Raw genomic sequence first — 20,002 nt, forward strand, 5'->3', positions numbered from 1 at the left:
CGTAAAGTCCGCTGCAAACGCCCACCCCAGCGGATCCATACTATTTTCGTCTTTTTCAGGTCAATATAGTTGTAGAAAACTGGCATGAAGGTCGAAAGCGTACGAGAACGACTAAAATGCCTACAAACTGCCTATGTCTTACCAAGAGGCTCTGCAAAAGCGATTGTCATTATCTTGCTGCAAAGAAAAAAATTCGGTGGAGACTTCCTTTCATACGATCAAGAGTACATAACCCCCCAGAGTGTGCAACTCCCACATACCCTGCTGTCCCGACAGAATTTCAAGTTGACGTCATTATTTATGACGCAATGCTCCTTGCACCAGTGATTTACAACATGTGTACGGGTGTCAACGCATCACACGTTTTTCTTTGCAATAATTTGTACAGGATCGATCAGCTTCGGTCAACCACAGGTTCCGGGTTCGTCTGATAATCCGTGTACAGTGCGCATTGCATCATCAAAATGACGTCAACTTGAAATTCTGTCGGGACAGCACCCATAGTGGAGTTGCACACTCTGGGGGGGTTATGTACTCTTGATACGATGAATGAGTCGTCTTTGTTATTAGTTCGTTTTCCATGAAGTAATGCCGTAGAATCCATCTGGTTTTCAAAACAGGAATGTGGCAAAGCTGAACTGAGTCTAGAAGATCTAGCTCTACGAGTCGCAGACCCAGTCACATGATCAGTGCGCGCACTGTTCCCAAAAACTCGACATCGGCTCGATTTCGGTGCGCACGGGTCGGGTTATCTCGATTCCTTGGTCTCGCCTAACCTTGGACTATAAATCGAATTGGGGCTACTATTGAAAATTCGTCTTTCTCGAACAGTCCTTTGTCAGAGCGTAACTTCTGCTGTTGGATAATTCAAACTTTGGGATAAAGAGAAGTTTTGTACAGGAAATCGAGGGTTGATTAAAGGAACTTCGCTGGCTTACTGGCTCAAGTCCATTGCCTTCAACTTCTCCAGTTCCTTCTTCTGCTCCTCCGAAACTTCCTCTGCAGCCTCCGTCTACAGGACAGGCAGGTACACACACAGCACAGGGAGGAGAATCACGCACAGTAGCAACAAAGACACATGATACACACACAAACACACACACGCACCATGCACAGACAAACAGAGAGACAGACAGACACATGCACACACACACATGCACACACACACACACACACACACACACACACACACACACACACACACACACACACCTCAGACCTCAGACATGCCCATCGCGGAAGCGATGATAGCGAACAGCTATGATAGACATAGCAACTTGTGCTGGGATTACACCATTCAACAGCTTGCAAGGCTGATGAATTGACCGCCACTATTTTTAGCCTGGTATCCACCACACAGCTGTTTGAAGTGACTTTTTCTGGTCAGTGAATCCCTATTTTTCGTTTTTCCATTTTTTTCCTACACACACACCACACCACATACTCCGGCATACACTGGCTGTTGGTAACCACCCAGGAGAATGAAAGAAAAGCCAGGAAGAGTCTGAGAAAGAGAAGAAAGACGTGTGCGACCATAATCGTCGGGAATTGAACCCGCAACCTCTCGATTGGAAATCGACTGCACATACCACTGCACCATATGGGACACACAGACAGACAGACACATGCACACACACACACACACACACACACACACACACACACACACACACACACACACACACACACACACACACACACACACACACACACACACAGACATACAGACACATGAACACACATGAACACACATGCACACACACAGATGGACGGACGGACGGACACCCACACACGCACCCCCCCCCCCCCACACACACACAGATGGACGGACGGACAGACAGACAGACACATGCACACACAACCACGCACACACACACACAACCACTGCAGCAGCGGCGACGATAGTGACAGCGGCACCACAGGCAGGGTATGCATTGCATTGCCTGAGGGTTATCAATTTGTGAAATGTGCTGGAATTTGACAGAGCATACCCGCCGCTAATGACATAGATCAAGTAAGAAAGGTACAGTGAAATTCCCCTAATCTGGGCACGTCCCGCTACCGGACGCCTTTGACCATCTAGAGTCACAAATAAATAAATTGGCTTTTCAACGAAAAACGGCCAGACAGACACATGCACACACAACCACGCACACACACACACAACCACTGCAGCAGCGGCGACGATAGTGACAGTGGCACCACAGGCAGGGTATGCATTGCATTGCCTGAGGGTTATCAATTTGTGAAATGTGCTGGAATTTGACAGAGCATACCCGCCGCTAATGACATAGATCAAGTAAGAAAGGTACAGTGAAATTCCCCTAATCTGGGCACGTCCCGCTACCGGACGCCTTTGACCATCTAGAGTCACAAATAAATAAATTGGCTTCTCAACGAAAAACGGCCTCAAAAACCATTGATCTCCACCGAAAATTTTCCGGTTTTACAGTACACACAAACTGATCCTACGCCCTGAACATACCAGTGCCTCGTCCATGGTCTGAGCAGTGGGCTCCAATGCCACTACACGTGCTGGCAGTGGTAGCGTCTTCTCGATGGCCGCCGACTTAATCTCTATCAGCACCTGTACACCGTAGCACAATGCAGCACCGAATGAACATATGCATAACATGGCATACTGAGTAATGCAGCAACATCGCTACATACATGTACACCACTCAACTCAATTGCACACACACACAATATGCCTGAATGTCCGCAGAAACGACTTGTTATCCAATGCAATGGTGAAGGCAATCACAGACTACTGATATTCGCAGCAGATTTAAACCCATCCAGCAGCCCGCTGCCATAGTTTGTAACAACTGTGCTGCATAGCAATGATATGCGATGGCGTGAATCAAGTCTGAGCCCTGCACCAGTACACATCCTAGTGTTGCTGGGTCAAGGGCTGCATAGCGCTCAGTGTTGGTGGGTCAAGGGCTGCATAGCGCTCAGTGTTGCATTGACTGGCTTGATCGGATTCCCTCAAGCAGCACTGTAGTACATGTAGGGCAGCTAGTTTTACGGTGACAGCATGTCACAATGTGGAGGACACGCTGTATAGAAAACAGTGCTCCTGACTGCAACCATAAACCAGTTGGTAGAGTCTCGGTCTTGCTACCATGTGAACCGTAGGGGGCTGTGCCCCGGTTCACATACACCGTGTTCCATACGGTGCGTCCCCCACGTTGTGGCATGCTGTCCTCGTAAAGCATACACCATGCCGTGCAACTGTATTATACCAGTTACAACACTGCACAGAACAAAGCACTGCCGTTATTACCTTGACCACTTTGCGAATAATGCGGTTGAACAGGCCCAACACCTGACCAACAGGTAGCTCAATGTCCTCCTGTACTTGCACGAGTAGAAGAAACAACAGCAAGAAACACATAGTCAAGAAATACTTGGCTGCCTGTGTGACACACCTACATGTACATACCGCTAGCACACAATGTTATGCTGAGGACTATTCGAACAACAAAACAGAAATCACATGTTGAGGTCCTGTGGGCACACTGGGCAGTCAGCTTGGACATATTTCACTATACATGCACTTCTGAAGACGACCGTCAAATAGTTGTGCTGGACCGGTGTTGCCCACCGCAACAAGGTGCCGTTCGCATTGGGATAGAGAGCTAGCAAGCACACACAGTTCTGCTCACATTGACATAGATTTTACTACGTGATTACATCTTAATTTGCTCAGAGTGACATGGATGTTACGCGATGACATCATCATTTAGAGATGTGATGCATAGAGTGGTATGACAAAGCACTGGCTTGCTACTCCTTACAACACATGTATGATGCAGTCCTATCCGCAAAATCCTCTACATCTAGTGCTGTCTTTGCATTGCGTAACAACCAGTGCAGTCACTTACCGAGATCTTCTCCACGGTCTTGAACTGCAAGCCGAGACCGAGTAATATGGCCTGTTGACACAACACAACAATGAGATCGACATATGTGCAATATGGACATAATGTTCAAAAATGGACGTAGAGTAGAACCCGGGTTAAGGGTCCACCTAACTCTGCGCGGACATAGCTGGACTCAGTTGTACAGGGATGGGCAAAAAGGTGTGCAAAACGACTTCTTGTGAGTAGATGGACCTCGGAAAAATAGTTTGGAGCGAAAAAAGTTATGGCTTCCTCGGAAACCGACGGGGAACCCCCCTTGGGCCGGAAATTAAATCCCGGTATAAGGATCACCCGCACAATGTACATGCCAAGTGACCCCCCCCCCCCCCCCGGGCTCCGAAGGATCACCCGCACAATGTACGTGCCAAGTGATCCCCCCCCCCCCCCCGGGCTCCGATCCCTAATCCGGTGTGACCCTTAACCCGGGTTCTACTCTACATGTAATATGAACATATGTGCAAGATGAACATACATGCAATATGGACATACACACACCATACACACAAACAGGCACACAAAGACTAGTGCCGTCAAGAGCGACACATACTTTGAAAGTGGTGCACATGTACTCGTTGCTGTCACTTCAAACATGTATCATGCACATCTTCAAACATGTATCATGCACATCTTCAAACATGTATCATGCACATCTTCAAACATGTATCATTGCACATCTTCATATCGCTTTAGGCTAGACAACGTATACGCAGCCTCCATTCCCCCAGCTTCTCCAGTACAGAAGTTTTAGCAGCCTGGATGTGTGCCTGTGCTATCTTCTGTTCAACTGATATGCTGGGCAACACAAGTGTACTGTTATCAGCCCCTACCCACGCAGTTCTTACCGACTGCGCTGCGTACAGCTTGATGTCCAGGCGTCGCAAGAAGTACAGCTGCGCCACTGTACACAGAGGAATGCCGGGTGTGCAGGTGGCCATAACAACAAGCGATAAGTGACGTACACATAGAGACAAACAAGCAGCCAAAGAGAACCGATCGGCATGGGTGGGCAATGTTGTCAATCTGTATCTTGCCTGTCATGATTGTCTGAAACAATTGACTGTGTTGTGGTTGACTGCACTCTTTAGTGCTCTTGACTGGCTTTTCATACAATACCCATTGATGTCTAGCCTTCCCCTAGTGCTCTTATTGATACACTATCCAGCTGTCCAGCAGCTCTCCATCCAGCGCTCTCTATCATGCTATCCTCTTTGTCGTACATTACAAGTTTATGTCTTCTTTGCAATAGAATCAGGTCAACGACTGACGAGTTCGAGATCATAACAGGTGGATGGATCGATGGATGAATGCATGAATGGATGGATGGATGGTACAAGATCACCATCGACGTTATGCAGATAATATTTTATCATCGCATAAGCTTTGTATGGAACAGCAACTGGTGTTCGAGATGTCCCTCCGTACAAACATCTCAGGTAAACAACGTAATCGCAAAACCCCTACTATCAATGTATGATAAGAATCGCCGGAAAACCTTTACACACTAGTCAGAATAGCAAGAAATCGATAACAGTGCACCACACAACACATCGTGTTGGGTACAGTGAATGCTTCAGCAGAAATCAGCAGCAGCACCCAGTCAGACAGTGAATAACATCTCAGGCAATACAACAAGACGCATACCGGCACGGCAGTAGCATGCGTGCAGTGCAGTAATTAAGGCGTAAGGCACCGAGATCTTACCTTTGGGAACCAGGTCAACGACGAGATGGTAGTCAACCAGGTTGTTACTGTACTTGTCCAGTCGGTCAATGTCGTACGGCGTGAACCAGAACGACACCTCATCCACAGTTAGTGCTAGATAAGCACACACAAGCATGCATGCATGCCACGCATACACACCACATGTGGACACCACAAGTGGACGCCACGCATACACAAGTCAACAAAGTGAACAGTATAATACGCTCATGCATATGCATACCGAGTACCGAATACTGTGTATGCTGGATAAAAGACAGGAATGGCACGACACCAGCAGGAAGGCACATTCACTCACATACCTACTCACTCACACACTCACTCACCCACCTACCCACTCCCTGCCTTCATGACCACAGACTCAAGCAGTTCACACATACGCACGCACACGCGCACGCACACACATAATCTATACATACGTTTGACGGGATGCGTATCCTTGCGATCCACCATAATACTGAGAGCAGTGGCTGGTGGGAACGAGGAGAACTGACCACCGAGCAGATAGACAAACCTGTGCCGGAAATCTACACACACACACCCAGCAGAACAGACTATACCGCATGCATTCTCTATTATGAACTCCGGGCTAATCTATTTCAAAGCCTCTGGAGTCCTAGCCCTGACCTTCTATTGGAAACGTTTTACCCTTGTTCAACTCCCTCAACTAATGAATATTCTATTGGAGTCGGTGTCTATATTAATTGAAGTATTCAACCCATGTTTGGTCAAATTATGCATGGTTGTTTCATGAGTATTTTCTGCTCCAGAGACACTACAAATCGCACATTGACTCTACTTCGAAGTACAAACAAAAGCATCAAGCCTCTACACTGCTGCAGTCGCACTAAACTGTATAGACATCCGAAAGCTCAGCAAGTGTAGTGCAGAGGAGGAATTTTGGAGCACGAACGTAACGGCCTCCAAGCAAAAAAGAGAAGGTAAAAACTGACTAAAAAGTGTAGAGCACAAGGTGAGTATTAAAGACTATACAGAGTTCTAGTACAGTACTGTCGGGTACCGAAGAACGGACCAGGCTGAGGAACGACCAGGCTAGGATTTCACCAATGACAACACACCAATGTATACACGGTGACTCAACTGTGCATAGACTATAATGCATGAAAATAGGAACGGTTTAGGCTAGGAGGCTGACCCTCAGTTCTTCGGCGACCGACGGTACTGTATGGGCTTCAGCCGCAACATCAATCAAGACTGTACAGCGCTCAAAGTTAGCAACTTGACCTACGCCGTACCTTCGTTGAAACTCTCTAGCCAGCTGCCAGAAAACTCCTTGTGCAAAACGTTTAACATGATGCACGTGTGTTCTCCAGTCAGGTCATTCTGCAAGCACCGCATAGCAAACAGCAAGCACCAAATAAACAGACCACTCACATCACCGCCGCTATCATGCACTGTGCTAACAAAGAATAATGACAAGCAAGATGCATCAACTCATATCTTCATGGCAGTGACTCCTTGGCTCCGCGTTGTGCTTGAGGGGGGAGCAAATAGGGTGGTAGAACTATAGAAATCCTCAATGAAATCCAAAAGTGCAAGGTCACAAATGACGGACGGCGTGTAACCCCAGAAAGTGCAACAACTAGAGCTCAGTATGGTGTGTGTGTGTGGGGGGGGGGGAGAGAGAGAGAGAGAGAGAGAGAGAGAGAGAGAGAGAGAGAGAGAGAGAGAGAGAGAGAGAGAGAGAGAGAGAGAGAGAGAGAGAGAGAGAGAGAGAGAGAGAGAGAGAGAGAGAGAGCGGAATGACTATGCATAGCTCAGTACGGGGGAATGACTATGCATTGCCTTCACTCACCGCTGTTTGGCGCAAATACACCGGAGAGTAGCCATTCTTCCACCAGAAGCTGTGGAACACAAAGACAAGGACACTATGATAACCCCCACCACTACTGCAAAGCACATTAATGTGCTGCATGAAGTATTCTGCATCAGCAAGACAACTGCACGGAGCCGGCAAGATGATGGTGACACCTACACCTACACTCACGCACACACACACACACTGTACTTGCTCGCTGCCATGACTGGTCACGCGAGTCTGCCCGAAGAGAGGAGAGAGACTCAAAAGGAACCTTGGAGACTCATTTGGCTATTGACCCCCCCCCCCCCCTCCCCACACACACACATGCCCCCCCCCACACACACACACTCACCGATACAGCTGTCCCGTCATGCCGTACGACGTGCCGATGTAGTCTAGTTTCTCCGGCGGCCGCTCACTCAGCTTCCACAGCAAGGGAGGCAGGTTACTGCGCGGCTTCATCACTTCTACCTGATCATCAATGCTCTAAGCAGAGGCAGAAGCAGCAGCAGCGGCACAAACATATCAATGACTGGTGACACATCAACCATAGGCCTGCTCTGCTGACAAGGCCTGCTCTGCTGAAGCTATGCATGAGCTGGCCATAGCATATACAAAGGGGGATCGATAGCGTGCTGTACTGATGAGAGAGAGAGGAGAGAGAGAGAGAGAGAGAGAGAGAGAGAGAGAGAGAGAGAGAGAGAGAGAGAGAGAGAGAGAGAGAGAGAGAGAGAGAGAGAGACACACACACACACACACAAACACACACACACAAAGAGGGAGAGAAATGCCAACACCCTAACAAGAAATCAAGCATGACATGTGGACAACAAGAAAGAATGAATTGGGCAAATGAGCAGCATTCAAACTCACCGAGTCATCGACAGTGGGTGCTGTCATAGGCGCATCGGATGGCTCACCCATGCACGCAATATCACCACTGTAGTACTGTTTCAACTGTTCCAGTGCACGAGTACCGTAGCCTTTCTGCTCAACACCATTAGAAGACAAATCACGCACATGACCATACATTACATCGGTCACCAGTCGACCCTGCACAGTGCATCTACAGTATGTGTGTGTGTGTATGTGTGTGTGTGTGTGTGTGTGTGTGTGTGTGTGTGTGTGTGTGTGTGTGTGTGTGTGTGTGTGTGTGTGTGTGTGTGTGTGTGTGTGTGTGTGTGTGTGTGTGTGTGTGTGTGTGTGTGTGTGTGTGTGTGTGTGTGTGTGTGTGTGTGTGTGTGTGTGTGTGTGTGTGTGTGTGTGTGTGTGTGTGTGTGTGTGTGTGTGTGTGTGTGTGTGTGTGTGTGTGTGTGTGTGTGTGTGTGTGTGTGTGTGTGTGTGTGTGTGTGTGTGTGTGTGTGTGTGTGTGTGTGTGTGTGTGTGTGTGTGTGTGTGTGTGTGTGTGTGTGTGTGAGAGCCAGCTAGTTCGGTTGGTGTGTACACTTATGCCTGATTGTGTTGGGTCTGTTGCCAACAGGCTGGGCTGCTTGAAGGTGTATTGTTGTACCTACCACCTTTGTTGGTTTCAGGGTTCATATACTGCGCTGATGAGTTCAAAAAGAACGAAACAGCATGCTGTCCGCAGATTGAGTATTTCGCTCCTGCTCTTGTAGCAGTTGAGCACTCTTGCGTGGGGTAGTGCCTTTGCTGTTTGCGTTATGCAGAGCTCACTGACTTGTCAGTTTGAGCACTCTGGCAAGGTACGTTCGGGCCTGATTGGAAATTTTTATTTTCATTGCTATCAGGTTCGGCCTCATTTTCTCTGTGCTGCGCTGATGAGTTCAAAAAGAACGAAACAGCATGCTGTCCGCAGATTGAGTATTTGAAGTATACATACCTGTTAACCATGGACTGCTTCTGGCTAGATTAACTCTTGTGTAATCAATGGTGCTAGTGAAGCTTATTATCAGATCCACTCTGATTTAGCCACCCACACTAGTAGCAAGTATTACCTTCACTGGGGGCAGGGGTAACTGCAGTTGGATCCCAGGACGGATACCCTGATGCCGTCAATCCTTTTTCTGCACCTTGTCCTCACCCACTTACAGAGGTGTGGTGAGCCCATAAGTGGGATCATTTAAAGTCCACCCTAGTTTGGGGATTTCAGGGGGTGTCGGCCGTTGGGCGGTTCAATAGCCAATTGAGCCATCTTTCCAAGATTCCTTTTGAGTCTCTCTCCCCTCTCCCGGGGAGACCCACGTGACCAGTTTTGGCAGTGAGCAAGTACAAGTGTGTGTGTGTGTGTGTGTGTGTGTGTGTGTGTGTGTGTGTGTGTATGTGTGTATTCATGTCATAACATCGACGCCCTTTAGCAATACAATACATGCACTGGCCAGTTCAACTCGCATACCTTTTGGTGATCGGGATGTGTTGCAATGCGCACAACACGTGCACCAGACAGCCTTCCAAAGTCGGATTCGTTGAACTACGGTAAACAAATCATAGTGACAAGAGGGGGAGAACAAGAGCATTAAAACGATGACAGAAAAAAAACAGAGCAAGTGGTTTGGAGTCTACGGGACAAAGAAGAGTTGGACTAGAAACACAAACCCACACGCACCACTGCACAAGCACAACACTTGGACAATTGCACAGTAAACAGGTCAGTCAATACAAACACACGTGACGTTTGACATCAGGAGCAGAAGATACATTACAGAAGATGCATTCCAGCTGCAGTATCAGCTGCAGTACAAGGTGCAGTATCAGCTGTAACAAGCCAAGAGCATTCTTACCTGCTGTGACACTGTCCAAGGAATGAGGTCGCCAGCCGAGCGCTGTCCCCGTGCTAAGCTAGCAGCAATCGACTCCTTCGCAATCTGACCTTCTAAACAGACCTGAGTACACGTGCACACACGTACACAGACACGTGCACACACGTACACAGACACGTGCACACACGTACACAGACACGTACACACACACACACACAACACACATACATGTACACGTACACACACACACACACAAACACACACACACACACACACACACACACACACACACACACAAGCGGATTGAGGTGCACAACTACCGTGGTAACACAGTCAGCACGACACAAGATGACACAAATTGTGATAGATAGCAGCAGCCTGTCCGAATGTTGACCTAGACAAGCTACTAGACAAGCTACTAGACAAGCTACTACTATTACTACTAACCACACACCCAGACTGGACACAAATGAAAACACTCTATATCAACAAAGTATACACCTTCGTGGTTTGTGGTAGCATTTGCCTTGCACTTTACTTGGGAGTACATGGCTACAGCTGAAGATATGCACAGACCGTGCAGTATGCACAGACCGTGCAGTATGCACAGACCATGCAGTACGCATAGACCGTGCAGTACACACAGACCATGCAGTATGCACAGACCATGCAGTATGCACAGACCATGCAGTATGCACAGACCGTGCAGTAGGCACAGACCATGCAGTAGGCACAGAGCTCACAGCACACCGGAACAGTAATCACTCAACATACCTGTACAACAGCCAGAATCTCAGGAAGCACACCGGGAGTGTGAGGAGGCAGCAGAACAAAGAGGTGATGAGCTGGTGCGTCAGACAACAGCTGTAGGTCATTGGGCGTGTTCTAGATATATCCCAGGAGCCAGGAACAACAACAGCAAAGTAACGACGAAGACAACGAAAAGACAGCAATGATAACGATGAAGATGACATCAACAGCAGCAGCAAGATCAACACATATGCACACAATAGTCAGAACCGTTGTACATATGTACAGCAGTGGATTTATTGTCCGCAATACACCGGACCTACCAAGTACAACTGGAGCATAACTGATGACTTAGTAAGGTGCTAGAACGGTCAGCAACACGTGCTATGTGTGGCAGGTTACAATGCATGTGTGGCAGGTTATGTGGCATGTGCAGTGCAAGTGATGAGTATCTTGTGTCAGCTATGTACAATGTCACCACCACACAACGGGCGTGTGTGTAGCTGTGCAACCAATCTGCTGGGCAGCCAGGCATACACTCTTGAAAGATCATCAGTCTTACCTTGTAATGCGATGACACATAAAGAGACATGAGCTGCTGCAGGAATGCTTCAGACACCTTATGATAGCACATGAGAGTGTCACGATTTACATAGTACCTATCCATACAAACATACACACACACACACACACAGATGAACAGATGAATAGACACACAAAGGCACACAGACACAGATACAGGCACACAGACAGACACAGACACATACATAGACACACACACTCAGAGGCACATCAACACACACGCCCATATCATCACACACATGACATGCATCAAGCTCAAATTCGACAAGATGCTAGCACACAAACATAATCTACAAGCAGCAACAAACCTAAACCCCACACTGATGTCAGTTTGCAAAGACATTGCACAAGCCAAGGCATCCCACAAGCCAAGATGCCCCACAAGCCAAGACGCCCCACAAGCCAAGACGTCCCACAAGCCAAGCCACCAGTGCAATACAAGACGCCCCATCCTTAGAGACCAAACAGCTCCAGGCCATGAGGTGGTCGCTCATAGCGATGTCAGGGTAAATTTCTGTTTTGAGAATCGGGCAAATATTGTAATACCATCCGATTCCTGAAGACAAGTAGAGTATACTGGCAAAGTTTGAAGCAAAAGGGAGCAAATATAGTGGACTTATTCCAGTTTAGAGTGCGCGGGGTAAGCGCCGCCATTGTCGAAAAGCACCATGCCTCACTGTACACAAACCAGATCTCACCACGGCACAAAATCGGTCTTGACAACAGGGATCGCGGCTCATGAATAATCTTGCGCACTGTACAAAATGTACATACCGTAGCTGTACTGTTTTTTTGTTGTTGTTGCTGCAAACTGTTCGAGAAATTCAAGAAGACTGTTGAAGAGTAGCCGAAGTATGAGTTGTGATTATTTTGGCCATTCTCCAAGACAAGAGTTCGACAAGTAGATTATGATCCTGGTGGTGGTCCGCTTTGAACTTCATCAGTTCTAACACCAATGCATTTGAAACGTTTCCGATCATGCTAGGCAGGGGCTTATCCTGCAATAGCTGCTCCTCCTTGAGTCAAAGACTCAACAAGACATCTTCACCACCGGTCCCTTTGCTGGACGAACACTCATGATGGCGTTGTATCCAGCAATGGAGTACCTGTCGCGAAAAATACTACAAGTCTGGTGCGCGGCGTGATACGCCGGTGAAACTTGGCAGCAAACTAAATTGGACGACGGGGAACACGATGGAACTAAAATCAAACCTGTATCAGGCAGCGCAAGAGATGAAAAAGGCGACTGAACATACGCTAACTTGTCGGCGGCCATACTCCCAGCTCCGTAGGCGCAGCGTGCCCGCACAAACGCGGATACGAACGTTCATCTTCTATTTTCGTGGCGTCACGACCAAGCTTGTCACTGACGTCTTCAGGACACATTTGAAAATCCCGCGTGCCAAGTACTGCACGCACTAGCCGCGACTGGCATTCTGCCGTACTGGCCTTTTGTGCCATCATTTCAGCTGGTTGCTAGGGAATCCAGCGACAAGCGTGGAGGTCACGTGGCACGGCACTCTGACATCGCTATCGCTCAAGCTGTACACGTACATGCGACTTGCGTTTGCTAGTGGAGCGGCATACTACAGCTATATATGCAGCAGGCATTCACAGCTCATGGCCACTCACTAGACTATAGCGGCATACTGCAGCTATACATATGCAGCAGGCATTCACAGCTCATGGCCACTCACTAGACTATAGCGGCATACTGCAGCTATACAAACAGTATAGTGTACTAGTTGTCAGCACTTACAGCTCACATTCCGGTGGGTATACAGCCTTAGACACGCTCTGTATGCTGGACACGTTCAGGCAAAGCAGGCGATGGAGCCAATCCTCCACGGGATCATTCTCGCCATAACGGATCGGCTCCTCTAATGTGATTTCCCGGAACGTACGGCCTGTAGACACGGCAAGCGGATACAAATGTCAGCAAACAAGCTATTAAATATCTCAGCAAAGTCACACCCAACAACTAGACGAGGAATGATCGGACAACCTGAAAATGAGTAGCAAGCATTATTATCAACTTACTGGAGGCCGTGGAAAATCCCATTGGACTACCTGCCACACGCAGCTCCTTGATCAGCTTCAATGAAAGAGAGCGACCAGTTCCCTCGTATCTGTTTACAGTGAGTGTGTGTGTTTTTATGTGTGTGAAAGAGAGAGAAAGAGAGAGAGAGAGAGAGAGAGAGAGAGAGAGAGAGAGAGAGAGAGAGAGAGAGAGAGAGAGAGAGAGAGAGAGAGAGAGAGAGAGAGAGAGAGAGAACAAGCAAGGTCACCACCAGACATAGATCCACACAGCCACTGCCACACAGGAATATAATTCTCGCAGCAGTGTGATTCTAAAACCCTTCACATTTTGCTGGACGCCCTCCAACCTGACACCAGTAAATCCACAACCTGCTGACCTCAGACATGCACCATAGTCATGAAGGGTTACTACACAATCCACCCGCCCATCAACAAAGCAACATATACACAGATCACCTGCCCTCCCAGCTACCCACAGCTACCCAATAACGTACACACTGTTCTCAAGTACACATGCAAGCAATATTCAGCTGTCTAAGATCCTCAGGCTGCATATACCCTAGTGCTCTATGTCCAGTGGACAGAGCCAGTAATACACTAATCACACAGCAATGACACAACCCAGTCCTTTTCCGCCGTTACTCAGAGATTCGTGTTAAAACACACACACCCATCAGACAGCTGCGTATTGCAAGCAATATTCATGCAGTTGTACAGCAGACAGTGTCAGTGATAGCAAAAGATCTCCATCACACACATCACATACACATCACATACCCGTTGATTGTCGATGCCATGAAGACAAGATGTCGACCAAGAAGTTTCTTGACCAGTGGCAGTGGAATAGCCGCGGCTTCATCAATTGCAACTAGCTCGGCCTGGTTGATCTGCGATGCATCTGATGGGTGAATGTACTACACATGCGCATACACGTGCACACACACACACACACACACGCACACGCACACACACAAACACACACACACACACAATACAGACAATACAGACAGTTACAATACAACCAAGAAAGGTGTCACCCCACCTTGGATCCTGTACCAATGCCTTGCAGAACACAACGTATTTTCATGGCCGGTGTCCATCTTCAAATCAATAAATTTAATTTGAAATGGCTAGTATCATTCGATAACAACTACTGCAGCTAAGACATGCTGAGGTGCAAAGATGGTTTCTCTAGTAGAATGGCAACCAAAGCACGCGGGTATGCAATGTTCAGACGGTAGTACGTAATATTTCTCTGGCATGGCATCACTAAGACTAGAAGTAATGGTTCCTTTTATTATTGATAGCTGGAGCAGTCCTTTCTCTGTCTTGTGCCAATACTGCAATAGTGATTCATGTATCAAGGCCTGAGCTACACTGTAGGCTGTAGTCTTCCCTGTCTCTCTTGTGGTTTTCTATTCATGGGGGCGATCTACAAAGTGGCGTCATAACTATTTCCAACTGGCCGTTCATGTATTACATGCATCTACTTCTTAGCTGTGTGTTGTTGCTTGTTGCTGTGCATGGTCATACATTTGTATTGCAAAGTATCATGGCTAGCTTTCGTGCCGTACAACAGCGCGTGTGCGGTGGCTACGCCTCTGCTGTTTTGCCAGCTGACAGTGCGGCATAAATTACTTCATTTTTTGCCTTTTGTCTTCGGTTGTGTACCGACATGGAATGTTTTCGGTTTTAGTAGTTCCTTGGTTCGCGTTGTGTAGCTAGCTAGGCTGCTCTTTCAGGTGTAATTGTATTTGGAGTGAAAAGATAAGATAACGTGTTCCTTCGTGTGAACATTCTGGTAGCAGAGGATGGTTATCGCCTGAGTGAGCAGTTCAGTTTCGGAAATTTAAATAATTTAGATCATGTCGTCGCCGGAGCCTGAGAGTGAGAGCACAATCAGGGCTAGCAGTCAGAGAACTGAGCTCTTTTTAGGTGCCATGGCAGAGAGGGCAGGCGACGTGATCGAGGAGGACGAGGAAGTCGAAGAGGACGAACATGGTCAAAGTGACCAGCGATCGAATGAACTGATGTTCGTGAAAATGAAAGCTGAAAAAGCGAATCGCAAGAGAAAGTTCACCAGGTGTCGCAGAGCCGTGATCGTGGCCTTGCGTGACGGAGTTGAAGAGGAAGCTGCGAGGTCGTTGTTTGGCGAATTAGAAATGATCGAGGATGCCCTGAACGGTGTGTTCATGGACGTACTCGAGTGGGCTGGCGGCATGAACGATGCACTCGCAGTGGCTAAAGTGACCGATGAGATGCAGGAAGCGGAGAAAGAGATGAAGGAGGTCACAAGGCTGTATCAGGAGTTCCTAGAACACCAGCCAGCGTGGACGGCTGCACGGAACAGCCACCCAGACAGGCCAGCGTATCATCAGTATGCCCAGGTACCAGTGGAAGAGCCAGGAAGTCCACTGAGTGTGATATCGCTGGGCAGAAGTGAAGGCTCCCAGGATCGGGATGAGCCTGGTGATGGCGTGGCGCTGGTTCAGGAGTGATGAAGTGGTTGTGACCACAAGTGTCTCCGGCAGTAGTAACAGAGAGGCAGAGCTTGGGGCTAGAACAAGGCCACCAATGGAAGCTGGGAGTAGGAGGTCAGAGCGTGAAAGAAGCCCTGCCTTGCCTGTACTACAGCCTGCTGTGCCAACACGGAGTGCTGTATGTGTGTCCAGTGCATATACTAGAGTGAGTGAGACCAAGGCACCTCAACTTCAAGTCGCGAAGAGTCCAGGCCAGCAGGGCAGTAGTACTCAGGCTCCTGTGTCAGGACTACACCCTACATCATCTCTGCCATATCAGTCCGCCAACTATCTGTACACCCAGGCCAGTGGGCCACCACAGGTAGCCTCAAGTCATCAGGCCATGGGCATTGGTGCCTTTTCAGCATTGCCAGGAGCAGGTGTGTCCGCCAGCCACCAGCGTGCTGTGTCTCAGCCTCCACCTGTCAAGCAGCCATCAGATGAAATTTTCAAGCAACTGAAGGCTATACAGATCCCAGTCTTCGGCGGCGATAAGCAGGCGTATGCCTCATGGAAGGCTGCTTTCATGGCGTGTGTTGGTAGCTCGTCTGCAAGGGCAGACTTGAAACTGCTGCACCTCCGGCAGTATTTGAGTGGAGATGCCTTGGCTTCCATCGAGAGCTTGGGATACACCCCGTCTGCGTATGAGGCCGCAATGAGGCGGTTAGACCGCAAGTTTGGAGGCGACCAACGACAGCTGTCGCTGCAGTACGAGCAAGTCGAGGCCTGCCCAATCATTCGTTCTGGCCGAGCAGGAGATCTCCAGAAGTTCGCAGATCTCCTCGACGTACTCGTGGTCAACCTCCTCGACTCCGGAAAAGGCAATGAGCTGGGTGATGGGCTGTTGTACCGGAAGCTCCTGGCCAAGTTGCCGGCTGGGATGTTAACCCAATTCAATCGATGGTGTCATCAGAAGCCCTGCCAGCCAGGAATTCAAGCACTACTGGAGTGGGTGACGTTGGAAGCGGAGTTTGCCGTTGGAGCGTCCGAAGCACTAGATGGAGTTGGTGCGAAGGACAAGCCTCCGGCACCCCGGAATGCTCCTCAACGATCCTACTTCGGGGGAAAGGCTTCGCAGAATGCAGGGTGGTCAAGGCCTGCTGGCTCAGCGGCTGGACGATCTTCATGTCGGCAATGTGGCGGACCTCACGGTGTCTGGCAGTGTAAAGCATTTCAGCAGCTTTCCGTCGCCAATCGCTGGAGACAGGCTAAACAGCATGGTCTGTGCTACCGCTGCCTTGGAGGCGATCACCAAGGTCACCACTGTCCACGAACCAGACCCTGCTCAGTGAGCGGCTGCAACAACAATCACCACTACTTGCTACACCGGGACTTGCTACACGAGGACAGCAGGAACCCCGGTGCCGCACAGTCAAACAAGCAAAAACCGGGGAACACGGCAGCTGGAGGAATGACGGCGGACAAGTCCCAACTCAGTCCTGCCGAACAATTCTGCAACTATGGAGACAATGGTTCAGGTCAGGAGACAGGGGACCAGTTATTGCCTCCCGCCATCGACTGTTTAGTAACGCCGCCATACGCCGGTAAAGACCAAGAGAAGCGCACCCCACAGTCGTTCACCGAGGGGGAGACGGAGTCCACGAAGAGTGATTCCACCATGATGGTCCAAGGCCCGAGCAAGATAGCTCTGCGAACGGTCTCAGTCGTCTTGGAGAACGGCCACAAGTCAGTGCAAGTGAATGCGTTGCTGGACGACGGTAGCACGACGAGCTACCTCAACGGCAGCATTGCCAACCAGCTCGGCGTCAGCGGGGAGCTGAGGACATTCACAGTCCACACCTTGAATGGCAAGCAGACCTCATTCACAACCAGACCAGTAAGCTTCACCATTGGCAGCATGGATGGCAGTGTTCGGCAATCTATGACGGCGCTGACGGCTGATTCGGTCACCGGGAATCTTCGTCCGGTAGAGTGGGTCAAGGAAGCAGTCAAGTATCCTCATCTGAGAGAGATTCCGTTCGCAAGACTGGCGGAGCCCGCCAGGGTCGATCTGCTGATTGGGAGCGACTATGCTGAGCTGCTTGTGTCACAGCAGGAAGTGGTCGGCCCGCCTGGTCAACCAGTGGCGCGTCATACTCCACTGGGTTGGACCTGTGTTGGCAGAGTGACGGGAACCCACTCGAGTCAAAGGACGTTCCACAGCCAAGCGTTTCAGAGTGAGGAGAGAGCAACACCAACCGGCTTAGAGACCGCGCTACAGCAGTTCTGGCAAATTGACAGCTGCGGCACGGAGGAGAGCTTCAGTGAGCCCGGCCCGCGCTCGCTGGAGGAAGAGACAGCCCTAGACATCGTCAAACACTCGCTGAAGAAGGTGGACGGTCGGTACCAGGTGTCTCTGCCGTGGAACAATCGCAAGAGAGAATTATGCAACAACTTGGGTGCGGCTACGAAACGTCTAGGCCACACCGAGCGCAAGCTCCTGAAAGACCCATTCGTTGCCCAGGCTTATGGCCAAGTCTTCCAGGCCTGCCAGAGGAACGGCTATATCCGGGAGCTCGCGAAGGAAGAGCTAGGTCAAGAGGTATGCTGGTACTTATCCCACTTTCCCATCGTCCGACCGCAGAAGACGACAACCAAGGTGCGGATCGTCTTTGACGCTGCAGCATCCTGTCATGGCCTCAGCCTCAACGACGCCATCTACCCTGGTCCGAAGCTCCAACGTGAGTTGTTCGATGTGTTGACCAGGTTTCGGCAAAAGCCTATAGCAGTGGGCTGTGACGTGACCGAAATGTATTTGCAGGTGTCGGTTGCGCCAGCGGACAGGAAGTACCTCAGATTCGTGTGGCGGGACCTGGATCCAGCCAAGCCTTTACGGCACTTTGAGTTCAACCGCCTGGTCTTTGGCGTCAATGCTGCACCATTCATCGCCCAGTACGTTGCTCAGCAGACAGCCCGGGAACATTTGGCGTCGCATCCCCTGGCAGCAGAAGCTATCCTCGCGTCCACCTACATGGATGACACGATGGACAGCACCAAAGATGTCGAACAAGGTCAGATTCTTCATCGGGAGCTAATGGATCTGTGGGGTGAGGCCAAGATGACGCCGCGCAAGTGGGTGTCCAACTCGCCCGAGCTCCTGAAGGTAATTCCAGCCGAGGCTCGCGCTACCCAGCTGGACTTATCCCAAGGAGAGCTACCATCCGTGAAGACGCTAGGAGTGTCATGGGACGGTCAGGCAGACTGCTTCTTCTTCAGTGTTCAACCGCCAGACCTCACCAACCAACGCATCACCAAGCGATTCCTCCTAGCAAAAGTCGCGTCCGTATTCGACCCGTTGGGGTTTCTGGCACCGTTCGTGACCCAAGCCAAGATCCTCATGCAAGAGAGTTGGGTAGCTGGTATTGACTGGGATGAACCGGTTCCAGATGGCATCGACACCAGCGCTCGCCAGTGGTTCAATGACCTGGCGAAGCTCAGTTTAGTTCGAGTACCAAGATGTCTCATCCCGGACGTGGCCAGTGGAGTGACGCTGCATGTTTTCTGTGATGCGTCGAGTGTGGCGTATGGTGCCGTGGTCTACAGCTCCACCGTGCAGCGTGGCTCTGAGGGAAACGTTCGTCTCGCTGGAGCCAAGAGCAGAGTGGCGCCGACAAAAACACAAAGTATCCCCCGGCTGGAATTGCTGGCGGCTGTGCTTGGCCTTCAGCTGGCCCGGAAGTTCAGTCAGATCATGACCATTGCCATGTCAGAGGTGATTTTCTGGAGCGACAGTGCAACTGTGCTGCTCTGGATTCGCAGCTACAGCCGACGTTTCAAACCGTTTGTGGCGAATCGCATCAGCCACATCCAGACTGTTACGTCGCCCAGTCAATGGCGGTACGTTCCCTCCAGCGACAACCCAGCTGACTTGGCGTCACGGGGAGCTGGGGTAGAGCAACTGGTTGCAACTGAGCTGTGGTGGCA

At 49.7% G+C, this 20,002-nt stretch overlaps 1 protein-coding gene across 1 annotated transcript in view; it reads right to left on the bottom strand.

Annotated features, from left to right (window-relative positions):
• Positions 1-20,002, bottom strand: part of LOC135813798 (RNA cytidine acetyltransferase-like) — a 36,447-nt gene that overhangs the window by 2,248 nt on the left and 14,197 nt on the right. The window contains exons 10-27 of the mRNA XM_065326806.1: positions 14,337-14,473; positions 13,560-13,648; positions 13,279-13,426; positions 11,500-11,596; positions 10,962-11,072; positions 10,209-10,310; positions 9,824-9,898; positions 8,344-8,457; positions 7,823-7,956; positions 7,465-7,513; positions 6,905-6,992; positions 6,068-6,175; positions 5,631-5,744; positions 4,772-4,827; positions 3,891-3,941; positions 3,290-3,358; positions 2,486-2,587; positions 939-1,012 (exon numbers count right to left, since the gene is read on the bottom strand). Coding sequence (XP_065182878.1) covers positions 939-1,012; positions 2,486-2,587; positions 3,290-3,358; positions 3,891-3,941; positions 4,772-4,827; positions 5,631-5,744; positions 6,068-6,175; positions 6,905-6,992; positions 7,465-7,513; positions 7,823-7,956; positions 8,344-8,457; positions 9,824-9,898; positions 10,209-10,310; positions 10,962-11,072; positions 11,500-11,596; positions 13,279-13,426; positions 13,560-13,648; positions 14,337-14,473 — 1,718 coding nt within the window. The remainder of the gene's footprint in view (positions 1-938; positions 1,013-2,485; positions 2,588-3,289; positions 3,359-3,890; positions 3,942-4,771; positions 4,828-5,630; positions 5,745-6,067; positions 6,176-6,904; positions 6,993-7,464; positions 7,514-7,822; positions 7,957-8,343; positions 8,458-9,823; positions 9,899-10,208; positions 10,311-10,961; positions 11,073-11,499; positions 11,597-13,278; positions 13,427-13,559; positions 13,649-14,336; positions 14,474-20,002) is intronic.

This window comes from Sycon ciliatum, chromosome 4 (genome assembly GCF_964019385.1).
Source record: "Sycon ciliatum chromosome 4, ocSycCili1.1, whole genome shotgun sequence".
Taxonomy (NCBI): Eukaryota; Metazoa; Porifera; class Calcarea; order Leucosolenida; family Sycettidae; genus Sycon; species Sycon ciliatum.